This window comes from Ruditapes philippinarum, unplaced genomic scaffold, assembly GCF_026571515.1.
Source record: "Ruditapes philippinarum isolate M1 unplaced genomic scaffold, ASM2657151v2 ctg1892_1_1_1_1, whole genome shotgun sequence".
Lineage (NCBI taxonomy): Eukaryota > Metazoa > Mollusca > Bivalvia > Venerida > Veneridae > Ruditapes > Ruditapes philippinarum.
In genome coordinates this window covers 224,886-247,784 of record NW_026867047.1, presented here as the reverse complement: position 1 = coordinate 247,784, position 22,899 = coordinate 224,886, and the positions used below count along the sequence as shown (strand labels likewise).

The window sequence follows — 22,899 nt, the reverse complement described above, 5'->3', positions numbered from 1 at the left end:
AAAATGTGAATCTAGTCAGTATAAGCACATTGTGTAAAGACGAACCATGTATGGAAGCGCCGAATATACTTTTTTAATAAGAAAAACGCTTTTAAAGATCCGGCTCGAAATTAGGTTTCAGGCTGTCAAATTTATGCGTATATTTGTAATATAAATAATTTAACTATTTGTTATCGTCAGCCGGCTATTTTTAAATAAACAAACTGTCACCGTACATTTTCACAATGTTCTTCATATTTTTTTTTAACATAGAATCTAGGAACTTAAAAAATGTTTGTTGATAATGGTTAGTTATGAAGATTTTTGAAAGTGGATATTTTATGATCAGTTTAGATGTATTTGTTTTCTTTTTTTCTTATGTGCTTTATCATATTAAGTGTGTTATATGTATGTTAAATTGTCGTTTAAAATGCCATTGTATCAGTCATCAGTTTTAAATTTTATTATTCTTTATATACCATTATCTTCAAAAAAGTTTATAAGATATTAAGTGCTTGACAATGTACTTCTTCTCATAATGGTGTTTTTTTTCAAGACGCTTTATTATCATTCGTAGAGCGTCTTATCAACGCTTATTAACTACGTTATTCGGAATGTTTCACATTTTCGGTCTTTATGATAAGTTTTGCAAGGGATCACTGCACCTACAAATATAGAAAAAATCTGATTTTTTAACACATTTTGATAGACTATATGAAAAATCAAGTATCTTTATAGTCTGAAAATACATATAGGTTAATTAAAGATTCGTGCAAAAATTGTTTCTTCAAATCCATTTAAGAAATTAAAGGTCCTCGTTTATAGGTTGAGGTGGATTGTTTTCTTTTCTTAAAAACTGGATGAATAAGGTACTGTACATGTGAATCGTAGTTGTAGAAACAAATTGGAAAATGAGCTGCGCCATGACAAAATCAACATAGTGCGTTTGCGACCAGTATAACTCCAGACAGCATAACAAAACCAACATAGTGGGTTTGCGACCAGCATGGATCCAGATCAGCCTGCGCTTCCGCGCAGTCTGATCAGGATCCATGCTGTTCGCTTACAAACCTTTGTACAAGTAGAGAAACTGATACCGAACAGCATGGATCCTGATCAGACTGCGCGGATGCGCAGGCTGGTCTGGATCCATGCTGATCGCAAACCCACTATGTTGGTTTTGTCATGGCACGGCTCAAATAATGTTTGTCTTGTTTATTTGAAATAAAAATATCCAATGAGGACATTGTGTTAATTTCATTTGTTTTTCTGATACATACTGGCTTATATTATACAATATGAACTTTTCACTTGATGAATATGATGTGATATGTACTGAAAAAAGTAATATACGTTATTGTTCATTATCAAAATATATAAATATCCCATTGACTGGACATACATTGTAAGAATATCAAGAGTTATTTGCCATTAAACTGTCTATGGTTCACACGTTCATGCATATGAATGATGTAAATTATGGAAATTTCCAAAGATCATGGAGATTTTCAAAGACCATAGGAGTTCCAGAGATAATAGCACGGGACTTTCCAAAGATCGTGGCATGGAAATTTCCAAAGATCATGGGATTTCCATAAAAATTGAGGATTTCCAAAGATAATTGGAGTTCCAAAGATTGTGGCATGGGGCTTTCCAAAGACCATTTGGATTTCCAACGATCCTGGCAATTAAAGATCATGGCGATTTTCAAAGATCATGGAAGTTCAAAAGATCGTGACATGGGGATTTCCAAAGATCATGACATGGGATTTCCAAAGATCATTGGGATTTCCAAAGATCATTGGGATTTTCAAAGATAATGACATAGAGACTTCCAAAGATCATCGGGATTTCAATGCTTTGATTCGGACTGCATCATACACTTTTTAATTTAAGGTTAGATGGTGCACCACGTTGAACCACGAAGATACAGTCATGTTATCAGTAATTTATCAACTCTAACAAACCTTCTTTTACATTAAGGATGACAAGAAATTCAGTATATACACTGTTAGAGTATGAGCAATAATAAATTGCATTTAATCTGAAATTGATTCCATACATTTTAGTTATTGTAAGTTTCCATAAGTTCAATACCATAGCAAACAATTTCGACTTTTCCCTATTTTGTTTCATTGTATTTAACTAAAACGGGTGCTAGTGGTCTGAGATTTGGCTTTTGTTTCTTAACAGATAAGATTCAAGTTTACAATTTTTATTAAATGTATTTATAATTCACGATTTCCCCTTGTTTGCTTTATACAGTGAATCTTTTACAAAGCGATACAACAATGCAGCCCTTTTGTAATATATTTATTGTATAAATGTCAAAGCCAAATATATTTACATATATACATATACTAAAATTCTCTTCTGTTTTTACTATGGTGGTAACAAAACATGGTCTATCTCATGAATAACACCATTTGCCATAGGAATATCTGTCATCACAACTTTTGCATTGTTTACCATAACATCGCCTGCAGGAGAAAAATGACTTGTCATATAATTATGTACCATTCGTTTGAAATTAAAAAAGAATTGAAAGAAAGAAATAAATACACACATTGATCTTTTTTTTCTCTTAATAAATCTTTGCGACTTAAGGTGACAACGTAGTCAATTATCACTGAAAATACCTAAAATGAGATTTTTTGCTTAGTAGATTTATCAACCTTTTCTGAACACATTCGTGATTTAATTTTGGAAGCAGTTAGTCCGAAAAATGTGTTTTCAAACGTTTTAAAACGGTACCTGTACCATTTTTACCTGCTATTCGCGTAACCTGTCAATTATCGATAACGCTCCGCCCCCTGTTGAGGCATCAATGAGGGAAATCGGTAGTTCCATATATCAGTGAATTACCGGTCCATACTGCTCGTAATTCATGTATCGTACAAATACCGTACATCTTTTATGAATATCGTCTACCTTTTATTTGGCATTTTTTATAAAATAAGAAATTGTCGGCCAATGTACGTAACATAATGTATGAAACATAAATAATTAAGCATAGTGTCAAATCGCACGACCACGGGGTTGATTAAAAATATAGTTGCTAAAATATCCATAATGTGTGAAAATAATTTGTCTGTCCCGTTAAACTGATAGATATTACATTGAGTTTATGGACTTTTGTACGGATTCAACGGCTTGCTTTACATTCAACCTCGTTTTCTAACAATGTCAAGTAAAACAACAACAAAAACAGACAACATTTTTTATGTGAACGCCTATATGACTTGTGGTACGGTGTCCTTGACAAATTTCTAAACCATTTTAGATTGTTTAAGGATGATTATTTCTCTATGAATCAATAAAAAAAGATATTAATATATATTATCAGTGAATGCTTTGAATAAATTGTTCGCCAGTAAATCGAACACAGTTCTAATAAACCTGGGACAAAGTATGGAATTTATTGTATATCCCAGTAGAAACTGGATATCTATACCGTGCATAGATGATTTTCATGATAATAGAAGTCAAGAAGATCAGATCATAATGATTGAGTGATACCTTGTATTTCTATTAAAATATGTGAAGCATTTATATCAATTTGGAGGAAAAAATATATAATATCCCGTTCTTATTTGTACATATACCGTGGCCTTTAAATATACCGTCCGAAGCTCAGTTTTTTGTTATTTTAATTTATATTTTGACGGAATTTCATACACGAATACACAGACAGAGTGACACTGGTATAATATAATAATAATGCTGATGAAACTTCAAAAGTGAAACAATTAAATACCCCGCTAGCGGTGCGCAAATACGTTCCATTTCCCCCCACCGAGTGCCTCAAATTTTACCGAAAGTCACGTGACATGTGCGACCGATACTAGTAAATCACGTTAAGATTTGTAGAAATTTCTGTTATAAACTGATATCAATCAGCAACTTTTTAATTGGTCAGATGTCACTGGGTCATAAAATGTTGTTAGAGTATGTTACCGCAACCTGTGACCCTCTCTGGTGCGATATTTGTGTATTATGCAATTATTTAGCGTGAAACGTAGGGGTCCCAGAGAGAACAGCCGATTTATGACACTTCGTTTGATGCGGGTCGGACTAACTTTGAATCGGCATAACTTTTTTAATAATCAAGCAATTAACATGCGGTTTAAAGCACATGAAAGGGAATTATAAAAAAATAAAAAATGACTTTGATATGACGTTTTAAAATTTTAGGATTTTTATTAAAAATCAATCATTTACAAAGGCATTTTTTTCAAATATGTTATTTTTTATGATGATCAGCGACATTTAATGCACAAATATTAAATAAATAACAATTATTACTAAAATAAGTTGGTTTAAATGACATTAATGTGAGTACCACGGAAAGTGTCTGTTGTCACCTTAAGGGAGTCTTACTATAATGCTTTCCCGCCAAATAATGCTAACATCGGCCAATATTGTAGCAAATCGGTTATTTCAAAATCTTGGACATTAGATTATTTACAATCACTCATACTGTTCTAATTCCGGTTATAAACGGTTAAATATTATTGAATACCGAAGATTGTGAAAATTGTGAAAGAAATAAAAACGTTCCGGAAATGACCGATTAATTACGATATTGTATGGAAGGGTATTAACGCAAAAATTACATCTTGCTTTCTTACGTTACATCGTGCATTCTAACTTGTACATCTTGCATTCTGACTTGTACATCTTGCATTCCGACTTTTACATGTTGCTTTTTACATGCACATTATCCTTTATGCTGTGTGCGTCTTGCTTAATTGTATGTTGATATCGTTGTTTAACGATCAATTATTATTCATTTGTCGATTCAATAACTTAACCTGCAACTGTTTGTATTTGGGTATATTTACTCAGCTTGAATGACGAATGTCATAATGTAGAATTACGCATAACCGAAAGCCGAATGAAGCAAGCTTAATACGACTCGACACCCATATTATGCTAACAGGTGACGCTACACTTATATTCTCGGTATAGTCCGTATTCAGTTTACCAAGTTACGTCCCTTTGTTTTAAAATTTCCATTTCTACTATGGAGGAAATAAAGTAAACAAATATACTAAACTTTGCATTTATTACTGAAACTCTGTGGGTCAAATTATATTTCCAGCTGACATTGACAAGTTGCACATTTTCAAATCAATGATTTTAGAATTATAAGAGCCTGCCTTGTTGTATTGCACACAGTGCGTGCTTCAATGTATTATCTATACATGTATAATCGATTAACATAGGTTTCCTATTTTTGTATACATTAAATGTAGACAATTTACGATCATTATAATTAAACTGAACTTCAAACATATAACTTTAACGTAGACAAATTTGAAGATAGTCAAAAACGAACTATTCATGCAATTTAAAGCAAAATGTGCAAGTCATAATGCAAGATGTGCAAGCCAGAATGCATTGTGTGCATGTCATAATGCAAAATGTAATAGTAAGAATCCAAGATGTACAAGTCAGGTTAGAAGGCAAAATGTAATTTTTGCGTTAATACCTGATTATTTAACTAGAAAGTTGAAGAACTATCCTGTAAATTTTATTTTAAAACTATCCTTTACATTTTATTTCATAATGGCAAGAACTGTCCTTTACACACTGCAGTTTAGACCTGTATTAGAATGACAAGAGCTATCCTTTACATTTTATTTAAGAATGGCCAATGAAATTCCCAAATTTCATTTTTAACTGATTTTGTAAAATGACCAATGAAAACTCTTCTTATATTCAGTTCTTTCAACTGAAAATAGACGGAAATAAGGTAAAACGTAAAATCATACCAGACGACACTTTAATTGCCACAGATCTTCCTTCAAGTGTTTGTGCTGTTCTAGACGTAAAGCCGGCACTGTAGATACATGCGTCAACCACGTGATATTTCAAGACATCTTTAAAACAGATTATTGTAATCATGATGACAACTGATTTTTGAAACATGGCCGTCTGATGTAAAATAAGTTGAAACATTGAAATATATTAAAAAGATCGAATAAGCTGAATTAATGTTATTTGAAATATTGTATTCTATATAAGAAAAAGTTGACATATAGCATCGATGAACATAAGAAGTGATGACATAAATGAATTGAGTGGCACAGGAAAACTTATGGTAAAATTGAGGGACTTAAAAAAGTGCAGGAAAATGGTAGAATTGACGGAGAGAAAGTAGATTTGATCGACATAGAAATAATTGTGGTAGAACTTACGGATTAGAAGAAAAAAGCGGTGGTATAAATGACAGTCGCAGAAAACACTTATTGTAGAATTAATGGACATAAAAATGTAGATTTCAGCGACGCAGAAAAAAAAAAACTGTGGTAGAATCAACGGATGCATAGAATTGATAGCATAGAAAAAAATATTGATAGAACTTATCGAAATAGATTATTAAGATGTTAAATAGTAAAATTGTTGGAAGAATTGATAGACGCAGAAAAGAAGAAAAAAAAGCTTCCTATAGAATTGATGGACATAGAAAAAACAATTAGTAGAATTCATAGACGCAGAAGAAAACGTTTGGTAGAATTGATGGGTATAGAAAAAACTGTTGGTAGAATCGTAGAAATAATAGGCGCAGGTAAAACCTAAAGCGGAATTGATGGACATAATAATGTACACAAGAAAACAAGTTGGTTGACACACAAAAACAATAATGGTAGAATTGTCGGGCATAGAAAAATGATTGCAAAAATCTAAAAAGCATAATAAAATGTTCCTTGTATAGAGTAGGTTTGTCTCAAATAAGGAAACATTTTGAAGCACGACTAATACTTCTTAGACAGTCAGATCAAATATAATTTTACACTCAAACTAGATTCATGAAAATGCATTCCTATATTAATTAAATATTTCGTAGCATCAAATTATGTTTGCTCACCTACAAGTGCTGTTTGGTTGCTTAAAAGGTCACTAAATGCACCTGGTGGGAGTTTGTCAAAAGCCGCATTGGTTGGTGCAAAAAGGGTAAATGATCCGATTCCTGGATATGAAATAACACTCAAGTAAAGTAATTGTTTTATACTTTTACAAAAAAGAATAATGAAAAAGCTTTTCATGTGCTGATAGCAAATAAAAGTGAAGTAATAAAATATAAGTTGTAATGCAATATAAGATCTAAAGAAAGCAGTGACGGAGGTCATATTGCAAGTAGACACCATAGCGTATACATACATCAATATACTATGTTCTTAAATAATTACATGCTGGTATATATATGGATTGTTTTAAACTCACACAGTTATTTTACAAAAAGTACAAAAGATATTTCATACCAGGTGCACGACCAGTTAGTTGCCCTTGCACAACAGCAAACAGAAGTGTGCTTAGTTCTTTGTATGGAACTAAACTATTTAGGATATCCTCACTAGGTAAGGGATACATCACTTTGTCAATTACGTGAATGACGCCATTTGTCGCATTCTGGTCCGCCATTACTACTTCAGCGCCATCTGCCGTCACAACCTAGATTTGTTATAAAAAAATCTGCATTTAAAACTTCTTTGTACATGTAATTTGAACATAATCCGGTTTTAAAAAAGGAGTATACCTTATATGTTACTCTAGCGTGATTTGAAATAGTATAATTCTCAGGATGACGTCAAGTCCGACAAAAAGGGAAAGTGACTGCCTGAGAGGGTACAATTATGTTTTCGTCAGACCGCTAAATTGAACGGCCTGTAACCGTGAGAATTTCAAAACTGGTAAAAAACATGTAATAAAAACAACAATTTTCAGTACACTTTACAAAACGGTTTGTTAATGAAAAAATTTAATTTCAAACTTTAATCATTATTTTCCAGGAAAGTGCGGTATAATATTTGAAACAGCACAAAGTATTTTGGACCTCATAACATTGAAGTGACTAATCAGTTAGCCTGCAAACATTTAATGGACCGAAGCCAAAAGCTGTTAACTATTTCTTCAATAAATATGTACCTATTTCTTATATACATATATAACCTTTCCATAAACTAAAGACGAAACTATTAGGAACAAAAATCGACTTTCCCCCGATTTTTTTGCTGGTTTTGACCTTAAGTCCTTCGAAAAGAGGTCTCAGTAAGACTTTTAATTGTAATATAAGTATCTTGCACCCAAAAGAAAGAAATACTCATGAAGTGTTTAAAGGATGAACAGTTTTGTGCTATCTCTATAGAAATAAACATAATAAAATCTAAAGGTATATATTATACCTCATTTACATACGCCCTTCTATATTTAATATGACGTCATCCGGTCCATAAACCGCATACAGACCGGGGTCGGTCCATAATTCTTATATGGACTGGATGACGTCATATTAAATATAGAAGGGCGCATGCAAAGGCGCTGTAATATTTTATTTTGTTGATAATAATTATTTTTACTGAATTTGTTTCACATAAATTTATTACATGTTGATCAAAAGTCATGATTTGTCTTTAAATTGATTATAAATTTTATTTATACAGTTTGCGAAAATCTTAAAGTTCGGGTTTTTTTTGCCTGTTTAATTTGATTATCAAAAATTGAATAACACAAGAAGAGCATGATGTTTTTTGCTGTATCGCTTGAAAATGATAATAAAAAACCGACTAGGGATTGAGTTATTTCACACACTGAACAAATAAATTATTATTTGAAAGCAAATTTTTATAGTAAAAATGACAGCAACAAAAGGGATGAAAGGATTTAGATTCGGTATAATATAACAAATAAAACATGGCCTTTCGGGCAAAATGCAAGTTTACGGACTGGTTGGTCAGACCTCGGAAGGTATATGTCCCTCAACTGCGCTTCGGGCAATATACCTTCCTTAGTCTGACCAATCAGTCCGTAAACTTGCATATTTCCCTCAAGACCATGTTTTATTTGTTAAATAAAAAAATAATGGCTACGTACTTTCTTAGAGTCATTGCCATAAATGTTGACTCTGATACTAAGCGATGGTTCAAGTGATTGAACTATCAGGTTGTTAGAAAGTTGGCTAGAATATGCTTTTCCACTTGTAACATGAAACATCAAAACTTTCTTAAGAAGCTCTGTGTCAGTCGTTAGCTTTTGTTTGGCGTCAGCAGGAAGAGCTTCAAATGCTGCATTTGTTGGTCCAAACACAGTGAATGGTCCTTATTAACAAAATATACAAATTTAGACTTGGAATTCATACAATGACGGTTTTAGTGACCATTGCTTCTTTGGTCAATTGTGTCATGTACAGTGTATGTATCAAACTTGTGGAAAGATAAGATTTTGCCCTAAATCCTCTATTATCTATAATGAATTAACATAATCATAATCAAATTATTATTTCGTCTGATATTAGTTTCTTTTTCTTGTATTTTGAGGTTCGTTGAAATACATTTTTTTGAATGACGATTCCCTTATTATGACCACAGTGTTTTGTCACATAGTGCATTACAAATATCTTCCTTAACCAAAGTAAATGCATTGATCGCTCTTAAATTATCTATAAATTCGAGTTTTTGTTTCATAATTCCATGCTGTTTTCTCCACCTTTGAAATAAAAATAGTACAGAAAACTCACCTGTCCTAGTCAAAGTGCTCTCTAGACCAGCTGCCTTTATATACGAAACTAAAGTTGTAGCTCCTAACTCTTCTGCAAGTTTTACAATATTTTTTCCGTCAGCATTGTGATTATTAAGTACGAATCTAGAAGTTTTGCTTTCAGCAAAACAGTATGGCAAACAAAGTGCAAAAATAATAGAAGAAAATTTCATTCTGTTCTAATTCCTTTTTTAACTGTCTATAAACACTCGATAGATGCCCTTTGATAGTCGAACTGTTGATCTACCACCCGATTGTCTACATATGACAGAAAAGTGTTTACAAACATGTACTCAGTATATAGAATCGTAACGACTGGTATTTTCGTTATGCAACGAATTTCACTCATACTTCGGAACGTGAGCGCTTCGTTAAATTAAGATAACTTTAAATCTGAAACACGTGATAAGAATTTGTCACAAATGACTCCATTTAGAAAGTACAGAGAGATAAAGTTTTATATGGTGGCATATTTATGCCACCAGATAACCATATAACTAACTAGTTAATTAAGAGGTTAACTAGTCACGTAATAGCTAGTTACCCACTTAATTTTAAGCTTGTAAAATAATAAAAGGATGGCAGTTGTAGGCAAAGTATTCATATTTCACATAGTAATTGGTCATAACTAGTAGAAGACCCATATTTATTTTGGGGTCACTAGGTCAAAGGTCAAGGTCGCAAGGGTCTGAAATGTTTGAATGGTTACCGCTCATTATCTTGCTTACTATTTATCACAAGTCTTTATATTTCACATATTGATTGGTAATAACTAGAAGATGATCCCTATTGATTTTGGGATCACTAGTTCAAAGGTCAAGGTCACAGGGACCTCGAATGGTTGTATAGTTTCCGCTCATTTTTTGGGTTACTATTTATCTTGTATTTAAATTTCATATACTGATTGGTCATAACTAGTAAATGACCTAGATTGAGTTTTGGGTCACCAGGTCAAGGTCACAGGGGCCTTACATGTCAGAATGTTTTTTGCTCATTTCCTTGTTTACTATTTATCACAAAGTCTTCATATTTCACATATTGATAGGTCATTACTATTAGATTAACCTTATGGATGCTGTGGTCACTAGTTCAAAGGTTAATGTCACAGGGGCTTAAAAGTATGGTTTCCGCTCATTATCTTGAAAGCTACATATCAAAAAGTCTTCATATTTCACATTCTGATTGGTCATAACTAATATGTGACCCCTATTGTTTTTTGGACACACTAAGTCAAAGGTCAAAGTCAAAAGGGCCTTGAATTGTAGTAAGGTTTCCGCTCATTATCCTGAAAGCTAGTTATCACAAACCCTGCATATTTCACCTTTTGATTGGTCATAACCAGTAGATTTCCTCTATTGATATTGGGGTCACTTGTTCAAAGATCAAGGTCACAGGGGCCTTAAATGTCAGAATGGTTTTCGCTTATTATCTTGAAAACTATTTACCACAAAGTATTCATATCTCACATAATGATTGGTCATAACTAGTAGATGACTACTTTTATTTTGGGGTCACTACCTCAAAGGTCAAGGTCACAGGGGTCTTAAATGTCAGAATGGTTCCGCTTATTATCTTGAAAACTATTTTTCACAAAGTCCTCATATATCTCATATTGATTGTTTATAACTATTACATGACCCCTATTGATTTTAGGGAAACTAGGTTAAAGGTCAAGGTCAAAGGTGCCTTAAATGTCAGAATGGTTTCCGCTCATTATCTGGAAAACTATTTATTACAAAGTCTTCATATTTCACATATTTATTGGTAATTACTAGTAGCTGTCCCCTATTGATACTAGGATCACTATGTCAAAGGGCAAGGTCACAGGGACCTTTAATGTCAGCATGGTTTCTGCTCATTATCATGAAAACTATTTATAAGAAAGTCTTCATAATACACATACTGGATAATGTATATGTAGAAGATGTAAATTGATATTGGGATCATTAGTTCAAAGGTCAATGTCACAGGGGCCTTAAATTGTTAATATGTTTTCTGCTTATTACATTGAAAACTTTTATCACAAAGTCTTCATATTTCACATAATTATTAGTCATAATGGGCTCACTAGTTCAAAGGTCAAGCTCTTTATATTTCAAATATTGATTTGTTATAACTAGTAAGTCTCTTTTTTTTCTTTTTTCCATAACTGAACACTTACATGTACCCAATTATGGCAAGTTTCTATAACAAAATTACCAATAAAGTGAGTCAAGGGCTAGAAAGGGACAATAGGACAAAAATACCGGAAAATACCGGTATTATTTTGTCCCAGAATTAACTTATGAAATTGATATGTATCATTGGCATATTAATTAACGTAAAGGCGACCCATACAATCATTAATTATACCACGGAAGCAGCTGTTTTATTATGAAACAGCGATTGAAAGTTACAGCTATGATCTAATAAACACAGCTCTCAAAATATTTCGGCGCATGCATTACAAACTTCAGTTGTCTCCAGCGTTTATTCACGATATAAACGTATTTTATGTTCAGTGGAATTACTTTGAAATGTGCATAAATGTTTAAACAAACGTTTTGTATCATTAATAATTTGAATTAATATCAAACATATAAAACAACAACAAATAAAATGTCGAAAAACACGTGGTTAGCTTGGATACTTGTGTGGAATTTAATGTGTAAATATACAGAAGGTAAACTCAGAAATCCCTATTTTATCGTTTGTGTTTATTTTTTCTATTTAACTCAACATCACTAATTCCGCGTCAACACTTATTTCACGGTAATGGCATATTTTCATGTGGCCAGTGTTAAAATATTATTTTATTCATACACCTAAACAACAAAATTTGTGTGCAAAATATTTTAAATCTCTAAATGTTTACGAAAACAGAACAACATTTTACATATTTCTTCAAAAAGCAACAATAGTCCGTTAAATTTGTGCATACGTGTGAAACAATCATCATTTTCTAAATGTTCCTGTTTGTTGAAAAATTAAATTTTGCGTTTCGAGGTAAAGATAGTTTTTATATTTTAAATTAGCAGCATAACATGTAGAAACTTTAACTGAAACATGACATGAAAAAAAAGAAGTGTAACACCATTTACCGCGATTTAAATGATGACATAATGAACTAAAAAAATAACAGATGTTGATGGACAGTAGTTCACATGTTATGACATTATGACATCTTGTTTTAAAATTCGTAATATTTTCATTTATCGTGCACTTATTTTTACGTTTTACCTCTGCAAAGCAGCTCTCTGGCATTTTAGAACGAGTTTTTTCTAGAGCAGTAGAACAACGTGTTTCTGTAACTAGGCGTAATTTCTATTTTTCTATAACAGTTTTATCTTCACTTTAAAGGAGATTCTATCCTGTATTTTGTTAAGTGCATGTAATTAAACAGATGGCTTAGTTTTAACATACTTACATTGTACGAGAATATTTCTAAGTACATGTGCAAGTTATACATGTACATGAATGTGCTTGTTGTGAACTCTTATAGATATTGTTACATGTAGATTATATTAGTTATCGTGGTGCATGCGTTAATCATTAATTAAAACGTGAATGCTTATTTGCTTCATCTGTTTGAAAATAAAGTTTTTTTTTTTTTTGTGGGGGGGGGGGGGGGGGGGCTAGTGAAGTGGAAACTAGCGTGTTGGAAACAAACAATCAAAATTCAGGCTATTTCTTTACGACATTTTTTTTTTTCTCAAAAAAAAAAAAAAAAAAAAAAAAAAAAAAAAAAAAACAGATAAAAACTGTACGTATTATTTAATGTTTAGTATGTTAAACCGAAATACAGTGTTTTTTTCCAGTACAGATGTATGCCTAATATTTATTTTGGCAAAATCACATTCATATAAACAAAAATTTAATTTTTTAGTTCTTTTAGTCAACATCTCATTCGTAAAAGGCTTTTTCTTTTCAAAAAGAATCACAACGTTCAATGATAAGGACATTTTGGTGCATTTGATAAAAACCTATTTTTATATACATGTACAAAAACAGGATATTCTTATTGTAAACAGTAATTGGACACTGTTACAGAACGGAAATAATTATAGACTAACATGAGATATTTGAAGACTCCAATATTAAATGCATTATACAAGTGGTTTTTTGGTGTGACAAAGGCCTGTCAATTTCAGCAGACGAGTGGAAATGCCATAAACAATATATTCAGAATTCAGCGCTATATCATGTTGATTTATGAAGATTTGTTATTTTTCCGTTACTTTCTAGAGAAATTCTTTAAATGGGAGACAATTAAAAAAGACACAAAATTAAAAAGAACACACAAATAAATCACAACATAAACAAAACCACAGGTTAGAGACAGGGTATAAAACAGACAAAAACGTACATATTTTGATTTAAAATTAAAATTAGATTCATTCAAAAGGGAGTATATTATGTAAATTAAGTCTTTTCACAGACGTTTATGATCCATTTTCTTTTTAAAGAAATATTGTAAAAACATAAACTTTCTCATTCCATTCATAATAGCAAATGATATGATTATGATTATTTTTAAAAAAAAAATCAAACGAAAACTACATACATGAGCCGTGTCATGACAAAACCAACATAATGGGTTTGCGACCAACATGGATCCAGACCAGCCTGCGCATCCGCGCAGTCTGATCAGGATCCATGCTGTTCGCTTACAGACCGTATAACAAGTAAAGAAACTGAAAGCGAACAGCATGGATCCTGATCAGACTGCGCGGATGCGCAGGCTGGTCTGGATCCATGCTGGTCGCAAACGCACTATGTTGGTTTTGTCGTGACGCGGCTCACATGTATATATACCTCTGTAGAGCAACAACATTTTGGTTGTTGTCGAGATGTGTTGCTCTTGTATAAGCGAAATCTTAAACGACATGTTTAAATTTCAAAAACGTGCAGCAAGAATAATACTTGATAAAGATTTTGATGCGCCTACTGATGAGTTATTTTCTGAATTGAACTGGATGAAATTCTCTGATAGAGTGAATTACAAAAAGGCCATTTTAGTATACAAGTCCCTAAACAATCTTCTCCCTGATTATATGCAAAATCTTTTTACAAATACAGAAAATAAATCATTAAGATCATATGAACAAAAACTTCTTTTAGTCCCCAAACCAAGAAATTGAATTCTGCAGAAAATCCCTATCATATTCAGGCTCAAAATTTTGGAACTCCCTCCCTTTAAACATACTAAGAAATTCTTCCAACTTACAAAAATTCAAAACTAATTATCTTAAATGGTGGTTCTCTGGTGGGCACCAAATTATCTAGCTATGTTTTAATATCACATATATACATGTATGTCTCATAAAATGTACAATTGCATACTTTCAAAATGTTTGTATTCATCTTCTTATTGCATTTTTCAATTACTTCTACTTTTCTATGTTGTATAACTTGTATACATTAAGTTTTCTTTCTTTGTTTATATAAATCTTTGTTTGTAACTGTATATATGTACATTTTTGATAGAGGCCTCATAGGGAAGACTGGGCGTGCCTAACTATGTTGCCTCTTTAAATAAAGTCTTTATTATTATTATTATTATTATTATTATTATTATTATTATTATTATTATTATAAATGTATATAGGAAAGAAAAAGTATAAAAAAGAGTCAAGTATCGTGAAATTAAAAACGGAATGCATGACAATTATACTGAGTGTATGATAAACACCATGCATGAAAATGGTAAACCACACACACACACACACACACGCACGCACGCACGCATGCACACACACACACACACACACACAACCGAAAACAAAAACACACTTTAACATACCAATTTGCGTACTTTTTCTCTTATAGACTTCTTTTCAATATTGGATTTAAAGAATATAATAAAGATTCAATATGATTAATCTAAAACTGCATTAAAACGATTTCGACTTTATAAATGAATAAAACCGGTCGCGAGCACAAATCAAATAGTAATACTTAGTAATGAGAGAAATATCGTGTATGCAAAATTCTTGAAGATGAATTTCATTTGTTATTTTTTTATGAAATTCATGTTCAGCAAAAACAATTGCAGATACTAATTGTATGATTTATCTTTCAGTTTGAATTACTTTTATTACAATATCTTATCTTGACACATCATAATATATTCAATACTTCCTCTAAAACAATGTCGAAGTCTATTTATTTGACAATCTGATTGTTTAGGAACCAATTTTCGTGGCCGAGTGTTTTTAAGGCCGTTGATTTCTAATCACTTGTCCCTCGTCGCTGTGGGTTCGAATCCCGCCAGGGACTTCGGAGTCGTTATGTGAGGACGCCTCCAGCTACATGTAGCTTTCGGAACTTCGGTGCTTCCACTCATATCTGCAATAATGCATTGTAGGACACATGACGGGTTTTCCTTCGGCAGAAAATCTTGAAAGTCGCCATATGACGTCTTTTGTGTTGGTGCATCGTAAACACAAAGTTTTCACCAATGCTTCACAACCATCCACACTCCGACATTATTATTAAAAACCAATCAAAACCATGTTGTGCTAAATATAGAAACACTCGTTGGTGTGTTGGATGTTTATAAGCGGCATGTTCATATTCATGTAATACACTTATATTTTACTTGATCTTGGCAGGGGACCGAACTTGATATTGTACAAAATAAAAATAACCTATCTTAATTTCACCTAAAGTGACCCTTTCATGTTCGTTTGTAGCATGAACACGAATGTTATATTTTCGTAATTCTTTGTTGGTAGTTTTAGCTATTCAAAAATGTGTCCAATAATCTAGCAAATATCATATACATGTATAGATATGACAGGAATAAATGAATCAAATCCGTATACATATATACATATATTTATATATTTACAGTTTCTGCAGACACTGAAGGACCAAAGTGCGACCCACCATGGGAAAAGCTTCACAGAACGTGTGTACAGTTCATGAAAGCGAAGCCATTTTTAACTTGGCAAAAAGCTCGCGATTCCTGTATAAGTATGAATGCTGACCTTCTCAGTGTTAACGACAAAGAAGAAAATGTAAGTGTTTATAATATTTATGAATGTTTAATTTGCGATTGTTCCCTTATGCTTGTACAGTTACTGGATATTACATTAAATTATGAATGGCATCACAAATGACGTCTGGTTCCGTTAGTCAAATTTATCCTGACGGATCATTTTGCATTCAGAATAGCCAAATCTACTGGTGCGTCTTCTGGCTGAAGGGTTGCCTTTACGTGTTGAGGCATCAGAATTGCATCCACCATTTATCTCTGTGTGGTCGTAAGAGGCAGTTTACTAAATGGCTTTGAATTACTGGAGTCTATGCATCTCAAAGCTCCCACAGGTATGGTTTTGACCCCTGGCGTTACTTTCAGTTTTTAACGCCCGATGTTGGCCAAAATCATCATTTCTGTTTCGGCGCCATATGACCATATGTTTTGGTGCTCAGTAAAACCAAATCATACAAACAAACCGAAGGTGCTATGGTTATTACGTTTATGTTTTTAATCATTTTAAAAATGATACGTGTACAATGTTGCAGTCAATAATCTGATTTTCTCCAGGCATGTCATTTGTCTAAAGCAAGGGGGGATAATTTCGCCTCGTGCCCTAAACGAGAAAACAAAGGCCGGAACTAAATAAAATAGAATTTTGAAAGGGATCAGAGGTTATGAAGCCTGTATATCACAGATAAGATAAATTTAAAAAGCAGGCCACGTACCATAAAAGTGATTCAACAGTATTCAAGTGAGATATACTGGAACTACCCAACAAGAAAATACCCGAATAGAAAGAACTAAATTACCACAAGCACAAAAATAATGTCGTGCTGAACGATCTTTAAGGATAGGAAATATAACATCTTGAATATACGGGGCGACTGTTTACAGCCTCGAAATGACACTAACAACGCTGATTATAATATATCCAAAATGGCTTTACAAATTCATGATACGGATACATTGTTATTTGTTGATGATTTGACACTTAAAAAAACGAAGGTGAATTGAAAAGGTACTTACAACTTGGTACTTATTTCAATTATATTGGCAACTTTCCTTCAAACCAGAAACACTTAATTGGCAAAGGTCTAAATGCATTGAATGTTTTACTGTATACATTTGTAATACATGTAGTATAAAATATTTAATATCTTAACTTATTCTACTGAAGTATGAGGTCGTTTTTAAATTTGAAGAAATTAGGCAAACACACGTGAAGTTTAGTAAAAGTGTTTTAAATGCCATGACTCTTCTTTTTTTCCGTTATTATGTGTAATTTTTATGATAAAGGTTAGAAGTCTATTTTATTTCTTAGAGGATATAAAAGGAAATTATAAAGTAAGTTTTTCAGCTGGTTAAGCATCTGTCCTTCGCTTTGATAGGGTCAGTGGGATAGTAAGAATCACTAGGTAAAATATGGTATACAATGTTCTATGAAGTTGCCAAATTAATGTCTAGCACTCTGTGTTTAAGATTAGAATTTGTATATGTTTTCAAATAACTCACCTGATAAAAAACAAATGCTCTTTACATGCTCTGTTGTCATATTGTATTTTTGTATGTTCATGATTACATGACATATTATTGTTGTTTTGTATATTTGCTTTATCAGTTTTTCCTGCTTTTGCATCGTTATAAAAGCAGACACTGCTTTGTAATAGCTCAGTCATTGAGAAACGTCAGTCCAAAAGATAAGATAAAATTTGACTGGCAAAAAAGAAACTTCAAAAATTCTCCTGTGATCATAGAATATTTTCATAAAAGTAATGTTTAACTTAAAAATTTTATTTACAACTTACTTGAAACTTGACATATTTTTCTTAAATCATCACCCACACATGGTTCATGTGTGTATGCTATTTTCTTTTTACTCGATGTATTTCAGGGAAAGTTGAAACCTTTAGTGAGGAGACATGTGCGTAGTAGGGACTTACTCTATTGGTGGATTGGAATACGTGAAGTTGGGCACTCCTGGCTGTGGTTGGATAATGACGAGCAATATGCAAACATACCGTACGTTTGTTTCCATTGATATATTTATACAGATTTATACACTTGAAGGTTATAAAATGCATTATTTTTTAATGTGTTACATTGTTTACAATAACTTATCAAAACTAAAGTAGGATGTACAAAACACAGAAAAATTTATACAAAAGTAAACTTTTCAAAATAGAAACATGAAAAAGAAGTTAATCTCTCTATTTTTTAGTATTTCATAAATATACCCTGTACTTGATTTTTCCATGAGACGCTGGTTAGGTCTATTATTTTGAATATTTAAAAAATTCAGACGCGAAATTGCTATATACTACAGTGTTCCGTTTGGACAATTGTGACTTTTTATTTAGTCTGTACCCGCGATGCACGATGGTACGATGGCGAAAGGGCAATGTCACGATAGTACGATGGTGAAAACACGATGGTACGATCATGAAAACGCGATGGTACGATGGTGAAATCTCGATGGCGCGATAGTATGATGGTGAAAACGCGATGTTAGCGATTTCACCATCGTACCATCGCGTTTTCACCATCGTACCATCGTACCATCGTGTTTCCATCATCGTGCCATCGCGTTTTCACCATCGTGCCGTTGACTTTTCACCATCGTACCATCGCACCATCGTGCCATTGCGTTTTTACCATCGTAACATCGCGCTTTCACCATCGTACCATCGCGTTTTCACCATCGTGCCATCGCGCTTTAACCATCGTACCATCGCGCTTTCACCATCGTGCATCGCGGTAACAGACTTAATTAGAAATCACGACTGTCCAAACGGAACACTATAAAATACGACTTAGTCCAAACGATTTATTGATTGAAAAAGTAAAGAAACTCAGAAAAGCAAATTCCAAGAAAAGGGACTTTTCTATATTGACATAGAAGAAGGATTCCATTTTATTCTTAAACGTAGAAAATATGACGATTTGCATACATGCAAAAAGAATTAAGAAATATTCTTACGAACATCCAAGCAAATTTATAGAACTTTTGAATTAAACAAACAAAACAATAATTACGAGGCATGCTCTTGATATAAAAAACATTCCATTTTACACAAAAGCCTGTTTAAGGTTTATGTTACATATGAAATAAGACAATTTTTTGTTGATGCTTTTTTGCTGATTTTTTTCTGTATCTCTACTTTCACTTAATTGTAAATATTTATTTGTAGATAATTGCACTATTTGAAAAGCGTATTTAATCTATTATGTAATTATCTGTTTATGCTTAAGAGCTTTTGATGCTTAAGACAAATAAACTTATGCTATTGTATGTTAACATTTCTTTTTCATTTTATTCACTGTTTTACAATAGAATGTATTTTATATCAGTTCTATTCACTGTATTCAAAAAGTAATATACTTCTATTTTGCTTTCTGTTAAAAATAACATGTATTTATATGTTAATATAATATGTTTATGTCGAGTTTTGTAATAATATGTAAATATTATATGTTTATATAATATGTATAATTAATTCCTCAGTAGTTACATTTTATACTGACTGTAAACTTAGCACTATTGCTTTATAATTGATTGGGTTTTTAATTTTACACATACATTTGTATATACAATGAATTTTACAGAAAATTTTTGACTTTGCCGGTGGCGTGGACGGTAGGTTGCACTTGACAGTACCGTCCACGAACAGGCTCAATCAAACCGAGCCTTCAACATTTTCAATTTTGCCGTGTTGGGCTTTCTTTAGGGATTCATATTTTCTCTATTTTGACTTTGAAAATTTCCGAATAAGTGATCGGATAATCAAATATATGTACTTCTTGGCAACTGTCCCAGTTGTTTAAAAAATAATATTGATCAATATATTTCAGTGAATGGGCAGCTGGTCCAGGTCGTTTTCACACAGGAAGATGCGGACTTTATAGTTTCAGGGGAACTCTGGAAAATGTGGAATGTGAACTAGAGAAACCTTACATATGTGAACAATTTAAAGGTAACTGAGACCAAGAAGTACCATAATTTATATTTTTAAGTTTACGTATAAATGTTGAAAAGGTCAAAGTATTCAACCTTTTAGCATATATAAATAAATCAGATAAATAGAGGATATTGAATGAGTGTAGGTTTAATACATGTACTAAATTTATTGATCTCGTTGAATAAAATCATATTATGCGAGCCTCTGACGAGCATACTATTGTTTTATTCAACGAGTTCAATACATTATATTACAGGCGCGTCAATGAATAATTACTCTTCTTTCACTTTAAACGGTCTTTACTTTGGGTATGTGATAAACAGAATATTAAATTTGTGTAAGCTCATTACTGAATTTATTGAACTCTTTGAATTCAATTATATTTTTCAACTCGTGCAATAAATTCATTATTGAACGCACACTCATTCAATATTTTTTTTGTTGTTTGTTTTTAGCTGACATGCAATTTGTTTAATATTATTGAATGTTTTGGCTTTACACGAGTTTTATGTTATTATTTCTACTGTAATTACCGTTTGACAAATAAAAACACGTTTTCTGTATGAATCACTGATATACTAAAACACCAGGTATACTCTTTTTCTAGCAAATTATCAATGTATTTCAATTTGTAGATATATATCGGTAATTCAAGCAAATGATCAATATATAAGAATCATTTCGTAGATATATATCAGGCAAATGATCAATATATTAGAATCATTTCGTAGATATATATCAGGAAAATAGTCTATATATTTTTTTGTTTGTTTGATTGGGTTTTAAATCGAATCGACACAGTATAGGTCAATGGCGACGTTCCAGCTTTTACTGGTGGAGGAAGAACTCAGGTGCCTTCCGCACATTATTTCAGGCACTAACGGGCACCTGAGTAGAACCACCGACGTTCCGTAAGCTAGCTGGATAGCTTCCTCACATGAAAGAATCCAGTCTCTGTCAGGGTTCGACCCCATAACGGAGAGGAGAAATGGTTTGAAGTCAACGACCTTAACCATGTGGTCATGGACGCCCCCTTATCAACATATTAGAGTCATTTCGTATATACATGTATGTATCAGGCAAATAATCAATATATTAGAATCATTTTGTAGAAATATATCAGGCCAATAATTAATTTATGATATTCATTTTGTAAATAATAAATATTATATCCGGCAAATGATCAATATATTTCAAGCATTTTGTTTTTACATTATATATCATACCGACACCTATAAAATTGAATCTTTAGATATGATAAAATGTCATTTCATATCAGTAGATTGTCTGCTTTTTTTGTTGACCAGCACATATTTTATTGTATATATTTCTATTAGTGACGACTGATTCAACGACCTCAACAACAACAACAACAACAACAACAACAACAACAACAGAAAAGGCCACTTCAGCCTCAACCGATAAACAAACTCCAAACCCAATTACAGAATCATACACTACAACAGTCATTAACAAAGGGCCTCTAACAGACAGAATAACTGGTAATTTAACCATGATTTATATTTTTAAGTTTACATATTAATGCTGGAAAGGTCAAAATATCCCACCTTTTAGCATATATAAATAAATCAGATACAGTTCTATTAAGTTGCCAATCAACCATTGATAGATATATATGATTTTAACCTTTGTTGTAAATATATACAATTATCCTTGAGATAAACAGTGTATTTCAACCACTTTATAGATATATGTAGATATATACATTGTATGTATTATATGCTTTTATGTGAAAAGTGAAATTATTGTTTTATCAATTCCATGGTGAAATTATCAAAACATAGTTTATCTGAAGCTATATTTGAATGCGGATAAAAAAATGTATAGTAAATGAATGGAAATTTGACAGAAATACACTCCACCGTTAGTAAAATATGCATGATTACGGAAAACCATTTTCACAAAACATGTTCTAATGTCAAAATGTTCGAGCTTTTTGTAAAAGAAATATGCCAAGTCCAACGTCATTTTAAGTTTTATAGCGCGCGAGAATTGGAATGTGGAGGGCAGAATAAAGGAAAATTGACAGTTCGTAGAGACAAAAAACCCGGTAAGTTATCAGTTTCTCCGGCTTTTTTAATTTCTTTTATCATTTCTGTGCAATACATTTTGTCAATATTGATTTTTTCATGATGGTTTGCTTTGTTAGATAATTTAGATTTTAGAAAATTCGTAAATACTATTTTAGATGTAGAACTAAAGCTACTTACTCACAAAATGCCATTAACAGGCAGCTCCAAATTTATGGAAACAGATTGACAGAAAACACCACATTTATTGAGTCTGACTTGCAGACAGCACCACATTAATTGAGTCTAATTGACAAACTGCACAAAATTTAGGGAGAATAATTGACAGATAGAACCACATCTTTGAATGATTATTCTAATTGTGAAAAAATGACCCGAAATTGAAAAGTGTGGCAATGCTTTTCACTGA

General features: G+C 32.3%; 2 protein-coding genes across 2 annotated transcripts; one reads left to right on the top strand and one right to left on the bottom strand.

Annotated features, from left to right (window-relative positions):
* Positions 1 to 2,282: 2,282 nt before the first annotated feature.
* LOC132734638 (periostin-like) lies at positions 2,283 to 9,866 on the bottom strand. The gene is made up of 6 exons (XM_060721429.1): positions 9,500 to 9,866; positions 8,857 to 9,080; positions 7,248 to 7,437; positions 6,854 to 6,955; positions 5,757 to 5,864; positions 2,283 to 2,459 (listed from the first exon to the last, which is right to left on the bottom strand). The coding sequence occupies exons 1-6, from the start codon at positions 9,690 to 9,692 to the stop codon at positions 2,362 to 2,364; spliced, it is 915 nt and encodes a 304-aa protein (XP_060577412.1). The 5' UTR covers positions 9,693 to 9,866; the 3' UTR covers positions 2,283 to 2,361.
* Positions 9,867 to 11,943: 2,077 nt separating this feature from the next.
* LOC132734639 (natural killer cells antigen CD94-like) lies at positions 11,944 to 22,899 on the top strand. The gene is made up of 5 exons (XM_060721430.1): positions 11,944 to 12,181; positions 16,354 to 16,520; positions 18,375 to 18,502; positions 20,333 to 20,454; positions 21,777 to 22,899. The coding sequence occupies exons 1-5, from the start codon at positions 12,118 to 12,120 to the stop codon at positions 21,980 to 21,982; spliced, it is 687 nt and encodes a 228-aa protein (XP_060577413.1). The 5' UTR covers positions 11,944 to 12,117; the 3' UTR covers positions 21,983 to 22,899.

Coding starts and splice junctions, on each gene's coding strand:
- LOC132734638 (XM_060721429.1), bottom strand. CDS start 9,692: ATGAAATTTTCTTCTATTATTTTTGCACTTTGTTTGCCATACTGTTTT. Junction 7,438..8,856: donor ATGGCAATGACTCTAAGAAA/GTACGTAGCCAT, acceptor TAACAAATCTAG/GTTGTGACGGCAGATGGCGC. Junction 5,865..6,853: donor CAACCAAACAGCACTTGTAG/GTGAGCAAACAT, acceptor TCTGTTTTAAAG/ATGTCTTGAAATATCACGTG.
- LOC132734639 (XM_060721430.1), top strand. CDS start 12,118: ATGTCGAAAAACACGTGGTTAGCTTGGATACTTGTGTGGAATTTAATG. Junction 16,521..18,374: donor TTAACGACAAAGAAGAAAAT/GTAAGTGTTTAT, acceptor GATGTATTTCAG/GGAAAGTTGAAACCTTTAGT. Junction 20,455..21,776: donor CATATGTGAACAATTTAAAG/GTAACTGAGACC, acceptor TATTTCTATTAG/TGACGACTGATTCAACGACC.